Genomic DNA, 13,924 nt, shown 5'->3' with positions numbered 1-13,924 from the left:
ACTACTTACTTTTCATAAAGAGGTAGCACAGAAGGCAGAAGCTTCGTGTCTTTGGATTAAATTTATAAAAGATAGAAAATATTTGGTTTAAATATGAATAATTCTTCTTCGCCAGGTAACTTGCTTGATTATTTGAGAGTTGCTGATGTTGCTATAGGACAGGATAAGAAAGCAGGCCCCAAGTTTACCTCATATTGTTGGTGTTGCTTGAACTACATTCTGTCTGGCTAACTGCCTATCTCCCACCATGAATAATTAGGATCACTTTATTGTTGTTTCAGGAGAAAATATCAAACTTCTTATTGATCGATCAGAAATTGTGACACTAGAATGATCTGAATTACTTAAACATAGAACAGTACAACACAGTACAGGCCCTTCGGCCCTCAATGTTGTGCCGAGCTATGTCCGAACCCAAGATCAGCTTTCCCACTCCCCATCATTCTGGAGTGCTCCATGTGCCTATCCAATAACCGCTTGAAAGTTCCTAAAGTGTCTGAATCCACTATCACAGCAGGCAGTGCATTCCACACCCCAGCCACTCTCTGAGTAAAGAATCTACCTCAGACATCCCTCCTATATCTCCTACCATGAACCTTATAGTTATGCCACCTAGTAACAGCTACATCCACCCGAGGAAATAGTCTCTGCACGTCTACTCTATCTATCCCCCTCATCATTTATAAACTTTATTAAGTCACCTCTCATCCTCCTCTGCTCTAAAGAGAAAAGCCCCAGCTCCCTCAACCTTTCCTCATAAGACCTACCCTCCAAACCAGGCAGCATCCTGGTAAATCTCCTCTGCACTCTCTCCAATGCTTCCACATCCTTCTTATAGTGAGGTGACCAGAACTGCACACAATATTCCAAATGTGGTCTCACCAATGTCCTGTATAGTTGCAGCATAACCCCACAGCTCTTAAACTCAAACCGCCCTGTTAATACACGCGAACACACGATAAGCCTTCTTCACGACTCTATCCACTTGAGTGGCAACCTTCAGAGATCTGTGGATATGAACCCCAAGATCTTTCTGTAACTCCACATTCCTCAGAAACCTGCCTTTGACCCTGTAATCCACATTCAAGTTTGTCCTATCAAAATGAATCACCTCGCACTTGCACTTTTTTCAATAGGAGATCATCTTGAGTTGATCATGTTGCATTTAAAAATATCTTAGTCTGATGAAAATAAGTTAAAAATGAACTAGGTGCAGCAATTCTTCACCCTTTTTGAGGATGTTGGAGTTTGAACCTGAGACTTGTCACACTTTTACCTGGGGTTTCCTTCCCAGGTTTTGCTCAAATGCATCTCCAAAAAAATGAAATGAACAAGCCGGATTTTACTCGGTGGCACAGTCCCTGAGATGAAATATGACATGTTGTAGTTGTAAATAAAATATACACAAAATAAGTGGACATGTACAAATAATTTATTCATAGAATGCAGTGAGCTAAACACAAAACAAATACTGCTTAAAATGAGAATCTTGTGCTACAGTGAATAATAGTGTGATATAGAATGCATAGCTGTGTGCTTTGGAGTGATAATGAAGCTGGCAGTCTCCCCATTCCGAGTATTATATAACTGGCTTGTGACGTTGATGTGACAGCCGTGTACTGAATGTCCTTTCTGCATTGAGAGTCCTGTTTGAACTTCACCTGAAGGCCCTTGCAATTTATCCTGTCGCCTTTCTCTCGGGTTGGGTTTATATCATAGGGATTTCTGAAGTCTAATGTTCTCTTTCATAAATTATTATTTTTTAAAAGAAAAGCAGTCCTTACTTTCCAAGATTTATTAATTGCCTTATGTTAACATTTGCTGTCAGATATTAAAGCAGATTTCTTTGATCCTTGGGGCCCTGGAACACCTGTAGAAGAAGCACTCAATTGGAAGATGAGCAGAGATGCACAATGCGTTATCAATGCTCCAACAGCATTCCCGTGAGCACGGTCCCATGATTGGCAAATGCCTGTGTAGTGCTGTCCCTTAGGAGAGTACACTGATGTAAATCCAGTTTTTTATGTTTGTATAGGATATTACAGGCAGCTGTGCTTTAGCAGTGCCAGTCAGATGTTTGTTGTAGAGGATATTATAGTTGTTATAATCAGTTGTTTATGATATTATCATGTATAAGATATTATAGCTGTATAGGACATTACAGTTGTATAGGATATTATTGTGTATAGGGTATTGTGTAGGATATAACTGCTGTGTATAGCATATTACTGTTGTATAGGATATTATAGTATATAAGATGTTACAGTTGTGTAGGATATTATGGTGTATAGAATACTACAATTGTGTAGATTGGATGCTACAATTACAAAGCACAAAGAACAATACAGCACAGGAACAGATCCTTCAATCCTCCAAGCCTGAACCGATCATATTTACCTATCTAAACCCAACTGCTTTTCTCCCTCTATTCCCCGTTGGTTCATGTGCCTATCAAGATAAGTCTTAAATGTGGCTAACATGTCTGCCTCAACCACCTCACTTGGCAGTGCATTCCAGGCCCCACCACCCTCTGTGTAAAAACCTTCCCCCGCACATCTCCACTGAACCTTTCCCTCCTTATCCTGAATTTGTGTCCCCTTGTAATTGTCATTTCTGCCCTGGGAAAAAGCTTTCAACTGCTCACCCTATCTATACATCTTGTAATGTTGTAAACTTCTATCAAGTCACCCCTCAGCCTCCATCTTTCCAGGGAGAACAATCCCAGTTTATTCCATTGCTCCTCAGAGCTAATCCCCTCCATACCAGGCAACATCCTGGTAAACCTTTTCTGCACTCTCTCCGAAGCCTCCACAATCCTTCTGGTAGTGTGGCGACCTGAACTGGACGCAGTATTCCAAATGTGGCCTAATTAGCGTTTTATACAAGTGTAACATAATTTGCTAACTTTTGTACTCAGTGCCCCGTCTGATGAAGGCAAGCATGCCACATGCTTTCTTCAACACCTCTCCCACCTGTGCAGTCACTTTTAACGATCTGTGGACCTGTACTCCCGGATCTCTCTGTGTGTCTGTGCTCCTGATTGTTCTACCATTTATTTTGTAACTCCCACCTGAATTGGACCTATCAAAATGCATCACCTTGCATTTGTCCAGATTAAATTGCATCTGCCATTTCCCTGTCCAATTTTCCAGTCTATCTAGATCGTGCTGCATTCTCTGACAGTCTTCATCACTATCCCCAACTCCACCAATCTTTGTATCATCCGCAAACTTGCTAATCAGACCAGCTATGTTTTCTTCCAAGTCATTTATATATATTACAAACAGCAGAGGTCCCAGCACTGATCCCTGCAGAACACCACTAGTTACACACCTCCATTCAGAAAAACACCCTTCCACCGTTACCCTCTGTCTTCTATCACCAAGCCAGTTCTGAATCCAAAAGCTGGTTCACCCCTGATCCCATGAGATTTAATCTTTTGTACCAGCCTGCTATGAGGGACCTTGTCAAATACTTAACTAAAATCCACATAGACAACATTCGCCACCCTTCCCTCGTCAATCATTTTTGTCATCTCTTCAAAAACTCAATTAAATTAATGAAGCATGACCTCCCGTGTACAAAACCATGCTGTCTGTTGCTATTAAGATCATTCAGTTCCAAATGTGTATAGATATTCCTAAGGATCTTCTCCAACAATTCCATTGTCACTGACGTCAAGCTCACTGGCCTATAATTACCTCGTCCTTGCTACCTTTCTTAAATAATGGGACAACATTGGCTTTCCTCCAATCCTCTGGAACCTCACCAGTGGCCAACGAAGAAACAAAGATTTCTGTTAGAGGCCAGCAATTTCATCTCTTGTCTCCCTCAATATCTGGGATAGATGCCATCTGGCCCTGGGGATTTGTCTACTGTAATGCTTCCTAAAACACCTAACACTTCCCCCCTTGTAATGATGACTTGTTCTAAACTGTAGGATATTTTAGTATGTAAGATGTTATCGTGTGTAGGATATTACAATGTATAGAATATTATAGTGTACAGAATGCTACAGTTGTATAGAATGTTATAGTGTGTAGGATCATGGCAGACGGATGTCTTAAACTCAAACTCCCTGTTAATAAATGTTAACACGCTATAAGCCTTCTTCAGGGCTCTATCCACTTGAGTAGCAACCTTCAGGGATCTGTGGATATGAAACTCAAGATCTCTCTGTTCCTCCACATTCTCCAGAACCCTGCCCTTGACTCTGTAATCCGCATTCAAGTTTGTCCTACCAAAATGAATCACCTCGCACTTATCAGGGTTAAACTCCATCTGCCACTTTTCGGACCAGCTCTGCATCCTGTCAATGTCTCTTTGCAGGCTACAAAAACCCTTCACTTCATCCACTACTCCACCAATCTTTTGTCATCAGCAAATTTACTAACCCACCCTTCAGCCCCTCTTCCAAGTCATTGATAAAAATTACAAATAGCAGAGGACCCAGCACTGACCCATGTGGTACACCGCTGGTAACTGGCCTCCAGTCTGAAAATTTTCCCTCCACCACCAACCTCTGCCTTCTCTGAGTCAGCCAGTTACTTATCCAATCGGCCAAATTTCCTACAATCTCACACCTCCTTACTTTCTTCACGAGCGTACCATGGGGAACCTTATCATTGAATCTTGAGCTCTCGCTGCCTTTCTTGTGGACAGTGAGCCTGGGCTCGAGAGTGCCCCCTTTATATCTCAGGGACTATAATGCAAAGGCTATAAATCATGCTTCATCTGCACAGCACCCAGTTAGACCACACATGTGAGCAGTCCTGGGCATCATATTTAGGAATTACTGCCTTGGAGGGAGTGCAGTATAGATTGAGCAGGACAATACCTGGATTCCAAGGATTAAATTATGAGGCAAAATGGCACAAATTAGGGTTATAGTCCCTAAAATTTAGAATGTTAAGGGTGATTTGATTGAAGTTTTCAAACATTAAGGGGAACAGTTAGGGTAGAGGGAAAGAGAAGCATTACAACTAGTTGGAACTGGGAGATATAGTCTAAAACATATAATTAGACATTCATGGAATGTGGGCTTTACTGGCTAGGCCAGCATTTATTGTACTTTCCTAATAATTGCCCTTGAGAAGGTGGTGGTGAGCTGCCTTCATGAACCATTGGTGTAAGTACACCCACAGTGCTGTTAGGGATGGAGTTCTAGGATTTTAACCCAGCAACAGTGAAGGAACGGTGATGTATTTCTAAGTCAGGATGGTGAGTGACTTGGAGAGGAACTTGCATGCAGGTGGTGATGTTCCCATGTATCTGTCTTTTGAAATGACAGCGGTGATGGATTTGGAAGGTACTGCCTAAGGAGCCTTCATGAGGCCCTGCAGTGGATCTTGTAGATGGTACTCCCTGTTGCCACTGAGCGTCGATGGTAGAGGGAGTGAATATTTGTGGATGTGATGCCAGTCAAGTGGGCTGCTTTGTCAGGGATGGACCTCAGCACCCCAAGGATGGTAAAAGGTTGAAACCCTCTTCCATGAATGACAATAGGTGCTAGATGAGTTATTAAATTTAAACTGAGATTGATAGATTGTTAAAGATATGGAGCAAAAGGGGTAGATGGAGTTGGATTGCAAATTTCATTAATGTAATTGCACAGGCTTGAGGAGTTAAATGGCTTCACCCTGTTCCTGTAATGTGTTCCATCTTTCTCTATTGAAGTCACTGTTCTTAATTAAAACAGCATTAGAAAATAAAGCAACAGAACATCAGATCTATTTTAATCAGTTTTCTTTCAATAGCTCTGATATAAGACCGTTGTTAAAAGATAGAAGGTACTTGAAGGAATTTCCCCATGTTTTTCAATATATCTGATTATGTTGCCACAGGCTCGCTGTGACCCTGAAGTACAAGAGTTACGGCAGTGGCAAAAAGAACTGAGAGAAGAGAAGAGAGGCTTCAGGCAAAAAGTCATAGCATTTTGGGCTGAACAGGAATCTAAAGGTACAATGAGTTTGTATCAAGACTTTAACTTTAGTAAATGTATAAGATTTTCAGGAGGTAATATTCTGAGACAAATCTGCAATTAAACTATCATTCTATTTGTTTAACTAGCAGCACTAATTACAATTTCAGTTCTCTTCCCACACCTAGTGGTGCACTAAGGCAGACTTTCATCTGTTTCCATGGCTAATAATTCCTGGAACAGGTTGCTGGTCTGTCGCTCAGAGGTTTATTACTTGAGGGGCATCGCTGCGCATCAAGCACGGCTGACTAGAATTCTTGCCAGCCATTGGTATGTTTGGAAGGATTTACAGATTTACATTCAACCTGTTTGGCCAAGTTATAAACGCACCTTCCTTGGCCATCAAGTCTTGGGGTGAGACTTGAACCTGGAGCTTCTGGCTTGGAGGCAGAGATACTAACCACTGTTCTACAGACCTCCATAGGCATCACTATTTAGTCCCAGTCAAATGAGATTAGTTAGTCCCTATTGCTACCTTTCAGTTGAAAATATCTGGGCTAGTAATCCAGAAACATGAACTAATCTTTCACAAACATGATTTCAGATCTTATCAATGTAACTGGGGAATGTAACTCAATCAATAAATAAAACTGGAATACAAAGCTAGTCTTGGTTATAATGATCAGCTGTCTGGTTCATGAACATCCTTCAGGGAAGGAAATCTGCCATCCTTACCAGGTCTTGCTTCATAACTGCCTTCCAAAATGGCCCAGTAAACCACTTAGTTTTCAAAATACTAATAAAAGGTCAAATAAGCTTTAAACTGAACTGACATTTTTCTCTGGAACATAGAAGGCTGAGAGATGACCTTATAGAGGTCGATAAAATAATGAGGGGCATAGATCAGCTAGATATTCAACATATTTTCCCAAAGGTAGGGGGCTCTAAGACTAGAGGGCATAGGTTTAAGATGAGCTGGAAGAGATACAAAAGATCCAGAGGAGCAATCTTTTCACACAGAGGTGAGTTTTGAGAATGAGCTGCCTGAGGTAGTAGTAGAGGCTGGTACAATTTTGTCTTTTAAAAAGCGTTTAAACAGTTACATGGGTGAAATGAGTATAGAGGGATATGGACCAAATGCGGGCAATTGAGACTAGTTTAGTGGTAAGAAAAGGGCTTCATGAACAAGTTGGGTCAAAGGGTCTTTTGCCATGCTGTAAACCTCTATGACTCTATGGCTCCAGCTACTTCCTAACACCTTGGGCGCCTTATTTTGCTGTCTGTGCTTTGTCAGCTCTTACTTTCAGTAACTTTATTAGGGGGATGATGATGGAATGGAAGAACCTTTTTCTGTGCTGTATATCTCGATGAATCTATAAAAATTAGCAAACTCATTGATACTTTGAAGGTTGGACATGTACTAATTATATGCCAGCCTATGTGTGACCTGGGCAGAAATTGAGGCAAATATGATAGTAAAATTGTTGAGAGGGAAGGTTTCTGCTGTTTTCATTCTGCAATTTTAAACAGGATAAATAATGCATTAAAAATATCACCAAAACAGTGAAATCCCTCCCCTCCCTTCCTGAATTACAAATGTTTTATTCCACTCAGTTTAAGACTAAGCACAGGCACAAAGACATTTTCCTTTACCATTGCCTTTCTCCATGAATGATAATTTGTTTATTACAAAATATAGTTTGGGGAACATAGTAAAGTGTGCACATTTCTAATTCTGCCTAAGCAAAAAGGAAGGGAAGTATGGCTGCCGTCCTGTTTGTGTTTATAACGTGCAGTGTTCTGTTAGCAGAAAGTGTGCATTCTGACATTATGCCCTTTTTACATTGTGTGTGTATGTCGCATAGCTGCAAGAAACTACTGCAGTCAGTGAGGGCAGCATCTGCTGCTATTTTCAGCTGTTGTGTTACATTCCCATTGAAAGTCAGAGTTCCGATTTCACTGAGTCAGACTATACAAAATCCATGTATAAATGATTTGTCAAGGACAGAACATGGTTGTGTTGCCATGGTTGCATTCATTTAACCGTTAACGCTGCAGAAGTGCCCTGACAAGATGTTTTTGGAAAATATTCATTCGTGGGACCTGGGCATCACTAGCAAGGCCTGCATTTATTGTCCATCCCTTCTTACTTCAGAGGAAGTGGTGGTCTGTGTAGTGAATATACTCATTGTATTTATGGGGCTGAACTACTTGAGTTAGTCATTAATGGCATCATTGCTGATAGTTGGGGATTTAGTGATGATAAAATGGATCAAAATAAATGATGAGAATGAATTGATCATGCTGATAGAGTTATACAGGGTACCTAATAGACCATCTGATAGTCAAAAGGAGATGGAGGAAGAACTATGAAACCAAATTTCTGACGTGAATAAAGAAGAAAAAATAATGAACATAAATGCTTGTAACTGTCCCGAGATAAACAAGATAGAAGAGGTAAAGAAAGGGAAACAGAATGGAGTGTTTACAATGGTTGCAAGATTCTTTTATCCAGTGTGGATAAAACCTAACATGAGAGGGTGAATTCTGGATCTAATAATGGGAAATGAACCAGTTCAGATAAGAAATGTAAGCAGAGGAGAACATTTAGGAAATAGCAATCACAATATCATAGGAGTGACAAAGAATGAAAAGAACAATGATTGTAAAATGAGGACCAAACTAATGAACTGGGGGAAAATGCTGGTTTTAGAGGGATGGGAACGTACCTGGGAAAAGAAACTGGAAAAATCTACTAACAAAGAAATGGAATAAGAGTGGAGAATATTGAAATGGTGAGTAGAGGCAGGAAAGGACTAAAAGGCAAGAACAAACTAGCCATGGATGAATAATGAAATAAAGTAAAAATTGAAACTGAAAAAAGAAGGGTGACGGAAGGGAATACGAAATGTCTAGGAAAATATAGCAGTTCCTTGGTTAGCGTGCTTAATATGCTCCTGAAAAATGGCTTACATAAGAACATAAGAAATAGGAGCAGGAGTAGGCCATCTAGCCCTTCGAGCCTGCCCCGCCATTCAATAAGATCATGGCTGATCTGTCGTGGCTCAGTTCCACATTCCCGCCCTCTCCCCATAACCCTTAATCCCCTCTCTTATCAAAAACCCATCAACCCGCATCTTAAAAATATTTAGCGAGGTAGCCTCCACCACTTCAATGGGCAGAGAATTCCAGAGATTCACCACCCTTTGAGTGGAGAAGTTCCTCCTCAACTCCGTTCTAAACCGCACCCCCCTTTATCTTGAGGCTGTGCCCCCTAGTCCTACTATCCTTTCTGAGCGGGAAGAGTCTCTCCACCTCTATCCTATCCATCCCATTCATCATCTTATACGTCTCAATGAGATCTCCCCTCATTCTTCTAAACTCTAACGAGTACAAGCCTAATTTATTCAGCCTCTCCTCATAGCTCAACCCCCTCAACTCCGGCATCAGCCTAGTAAACCTCCTCTGCACTCCCTCCAAGGCCAAAATATCCTTGCGTAAGTACGGCGCCCAAAACTGCACACAGTACTCCAGCTGCGGCCTCACCAATGCCCTATACAGCCGCAGCAAGACCTCCCTACTTTTATATTCAATCCCCCTCGCTATGAAGGCCAGCATCCCATTCGCCTTCCTGACCACCTGCTGCACCTGCAGGCTGGGTTTTTGCGACTCATGCACAAGGACCCCGAGGTCCCTCTGCACCGTCGCCTGCTGCAGTTTTTCTCCACGTAAGTAATAATCCTTCCTACCATTCTTCCTACCAAAGTGGACCACCTCACACTTGCCAACATTAAATTCCATTTGCCAGTTCCTGGCCCATTCGCCCAGCCTATCTAGATCCTTCTGCAGACTCTCCACACCCTCCGCACAATTTGCCGTTCCCCCAATCTTGGTGTCATCAGCAAATTTCGACACCATACACTCGGTTCCCTCCTCCAGATCATCTATATAAATGGTAAATAGCTGAGGCCCCAGCACCGATCCCTGGGGCTTGCTAAATACAAGTCATTTTTCCATTGAAAAACAACCCTGAGCGGAAATTTTGAGGAGTAAAATGACATGGTGGGTTTGGTAGTGAGTATAGATGTTGTTAAAATAAACTTCCAGAAGGTATTTGATATGGTTCCGAACAACAGATGATGAGAAAGAAACAAAAGAACACAGAATTGGAGGGAATATTATAATGTGAGCCTGTAATTTGTTGGAAGGAACAGACAGAAAGTAGAGTTAGAGAAAATGTACTCTGATTGGTGGGATAGAGTCATAGAAACATAGCAATCAGGTGCAGGAGTAGGCCATTCAGCCCTTCGAGTCCTTCCCCTTTTCCTAAACTGCCACCATTCAGATAATAATCTTCCTGTTTTTGCCACCAAAGTGGATAATCTCACATTTATTCACATAATATTGCATTTGCCAAGTATTTGCCCACTTAGCCAGGCTGTCCAAATCACCCTGCAGTCTCTTAGCATCCTCCTCACAGCACACACTGCCATCCAGCTTAGTGTCATCTGCAAATTTGGAGATATTGCTTCCTTCATCCAAATCATTAATGTATATTGTGAATGGCTGGGATCCCAGCACTGAACCCTGCGATATCCCACTAGTCACTGCCTGCCATTCTGAAAAGGACCCATTTATTCCTACTCTCTGCTTCCTGTCTGCTAATGAGTTCTCTATCCACCTCAATACATTACTAAAGCATCCACTGGTTCACCCTTGTCCACCCTACTGGTCACAGCCTCAAAAAATTCCAGAAGATTTGTCAAACACAATTTTCCTTCAGTGAATCCATGCTGACTTGGACCGACCCTGTCACCACTTTCCAAATGCTCAGTTATTACATCCTTAATAATTGACTCCAGCATTTTCCCCACCACCGATGTCAGGCTAACCGGTCTATAAATCCCCATTCTCTCTCCCTGCTTTTTTAAAAAGTGGGGTTACATTAGCTCCCCTCCGATCCACAGGAACTCTTCCAGAGTCTATAGAATGCTGGAAAACCAACACCAATGAATCCATTATTTTTAGGGCCACTTCCTTGAGTACTCTGGGATGCAGAGCATCAGGCCCTGGGGACTTATCGGGTTTTAATCCCAGCAATTCCCCCAATACAATTTCCTGACTAATAAGGATTTCCTTCAGTTCCTCCTTCATGCTAGACCCTCTGTCCCGTTGTATTTCTGGAAGGTTATTTGTGTCCTCCTTAGTGAAGACAGATCCAAAGTATTTGTTCATCTGCTTTGCCATCTCTCTGTTGCCTATTATGAATTCACCTGATTCTAAATGATCATTATCACGAAAAAGATAGGGTTGGGCAAGTTAATGGGGCTAATGGTAGACAAGTCTCCTGGTCCTGATGGAATTCATGCCAGGGTGCTAAAGGAGACTACGGGGGAAATAGCAAATGCACTAGTGGTAATTTACCAAAATTCGCTGGGCTCTGGGGTGATTCCCACAGATTGGAAAACAGCAAATGTGACGCCACTGTTTAAAAAACAGGTAGACAAAAGTTGGGAAACAATAGGCCAGTTAGCTTAACTTCTATAGTAGGGAAAATAGAACATAGAACATAGAAAAACTACAGCACAAACAGGCCCTTTGGCCCACAAGTTGCGCTGATCAATTCCCTACCTACCAGGCTTACCTATAACCCTCAATCCCATTAAATCCCATATACTCATCCAGAAGTCTCTTAAAAGACCCCAGTGAGTTCGCCTCCATCACCACCGACAGCAGCCGATTCTACTCACCCACCACCCTCTGAGTGAAAAACTTACCCCTGACATCTCCTCTGTACCTGCTCCTCAGCACCTTAAACCTGCGTCCTCTCGTACTGACCGTTTCAGCCCTGGGAAATAGCCTCTGAGAATCCACTCGATCAATACCTCTCAACATCTTATAACCTCTTATCAGGTCACCTCTCATCCTTCGTCTCTCCAGGGAGAAAGGACCGAGCTCCCTCAACCTATCCTCAAAAGACATACCACCCAAAATCTCCTCAATAGCTTCCACATCTTTCTTGTAATGAGGCGACCAGAACTGCGCACAGTACTCCAAGTGGGGTCTGACAAGGGTCCTATAAAGTTGCAGCATTACTTCCCGACTCCTAAACTCAATCCCTTGATTAATGAAGGCTAGTACACCATACACCTTCTTAACCACATCCTCCACCTGCAAGGCAGATTTAAGAGTCCTATGGACCCGAACCCCAAGGTCCTGCTGATCCTCTACACTGCTCAGAGTCTTACCCTTGATATTATACTCCTTCATCCCATTGGTCCTGCCAAAATGGACCACTACACATTTATCCGTGTTGAAGTCCATCTGCCACTTCTCCGCCCAGTCTTGCATCCTATCTATGTCCCACTGCAACTTCTGACATCCCTCCAGACTATCCACAACACCACCAACCTTCGTATCGTCAGCAAACTTACCAACCCATCCCTCCACTTCCTCATCCAAGTCATTTATGAAAATGACAAACAGCAAGGGTCCTAGAACAGATCCCTGGGGCACTCCACTGGTGACCGACCTCCATGCAGAAAAAGACCCATCCACAACCACTCTCTGCCTTCTGCAGGCAAGCCAGTTCTGGATCCACAAGGCCAAAGCCCCTTGGATCTCATGCCCTCTCACTTTTTCAAGAAGTCTTGCATGGGGGACCTTATCGAACACCTTGCTGAAGTCCATATAAACCACATCCACCGCTCTTCCTTCGTCCTGAATTTATGCTTGAATTTATCATCAAGGAAGAAATAGTGAGACATCTGGATATAAATTGTTCGTTGGTAAAATGCAGCATGGGTTCATGAAGGGCAGGTCATATTTGACTATGCCTGAATGACATTATTGTTACTAGAGAGGCAGTGCTCGACAGACTGGAGGGACTGACTGTGGACAAGTCCCCAGGACCGGATGGAATGCATCCAAGGGTTCTGAAGGAAATGGCAGAGGTGATAGTGGATGCCTTGGTGATTATTTTCCAAACGTCGCTGGATTCCGGGGAAGTGCCGGAAGATTGGAAAACGGCTAATGTTACGCCGTTGTTTAAGAAGGGTGGCAGGCAAAAGGTGGGGAATTATAGGCCGGTTAGTTTAACGTCTGTTGTAGGAAAAATGTTAGAATCCGTCATCAAGGAGAAAATAGCGAGGCATCTTGAGGAGAATTGTCTGGTAGAGCAGACGCAGCACGGTTTCGTTAAGGGGAAGTCGTGTCTGACAAATTTATTGGAGTTCTCTGAGGATGTGTCTAGGGCGGTGGATAGAGCAGAGCCGGTGGATGTGGTGTTTCTTGATTTTCAGAAGGCGTTTGACAAGGTGCCTCACTAGAGGTTATTACAGAAGGTCAGGGGGCATGGAGTTGGGGGTAGGGTGTTAGCGTGGATAGAGGATTGGCTGTCAAAATGGAGGCAGAGAGTGGGGGTCAATGGGTGCTATTCGGATTGGCGGTTGGTGACTAGTGGAGTGCCCCAGGGGTCGGTGCTGGGGCCTCAGCTATTTACCATTTATATAGATGATCTGGAGGAGGGAACTGAGTGTATGGTGTCGAAATTTGCTGATGACACCAAGATTGGTGGAACGGCAAATTGTGCGGAGGGTGTGGAGAGTCTGCAGAAGGATCTAGATAGGCTGGGCAAATGGGCCAGGAACTGGCAAATGGAATTTAATGTTGGCAAATGTGAGGTTGTCCACTTTGGTAGGAATAATGGTAGGAAGGACTATTACTTAAGTGGTGAAAAACTGCAGCAGGCGACGGTGCAGAGGGACCTCGGGGTCCTTGTGCATGAGTCGCAAAAACCCAGCTTGCAGGTGCAGCAGGTGGTCAGGAAGGCGAATGGGATGCTGGCCTTCATAGCGAGGGGGATTGAATATAAAAGTAGGGAGGTCTTGCTGCAGCTGTATAGGGCATTGGTGAGGCCGCAGCTGGAGTACTGTGTGCAGTTTTGGTCGCCACACTTACGCAAGGATATTTTGGCCTTGGAGGGAGTGCAGAGGAGGTTTACTA

At 43.0% G+C, this 13,924-nt stretch overlaps 1 protein-coding gene across 3 annotated transcripts in view; it reads left to right on the top strand.

The window, feature by feature from the left end:
- The window catches only part of iqck (IQ motif containing K), a 129,768-nt gene that overhangs the window by 87,745 nt on the left and 28,099 nt on the right, over positions 1-13,924 (top strand). For 2 of the 3 annotated variants that reach the window (XM_080183674.1, XM_080183673.1), the window contains one exon: positions 5,844-5,958. The exons of the other annotated variant lie outside the window; for it this stretch is intronic. In XM_080183674.1, coding sequence (XP_080039800.1) covers positions 5,844-5,958 — 115 coding nt within the window. The remainder of the gene's footprint in view (positions 1-5,843; positions 5,959-13,924) is intronic. 3 annotated transcript variants of the gene reach the window in all.

Source organism: Carcharhinus amblyrhynchos, unplaced genomic scaffold (assembly GCF_965287045.1).
Source record: "Carcharhinus amblyrhynchos unplaced genomic scaffold, sCarAmb.v2.hapA scaffold_370, whole genome shotgun sequence".
Classification (NCBI taxonomy): domain Eukaryota; kingdom Metazoa; phylum Chordata; class Chondrichthyes; order Carcharhiniformes; family Carcharhinidae; genus Carcharhinus; species Carcharhinus amblyrhynchos.
This window is presented reverse-complemented; position numbering and strand designations above follow the sequence as displayed.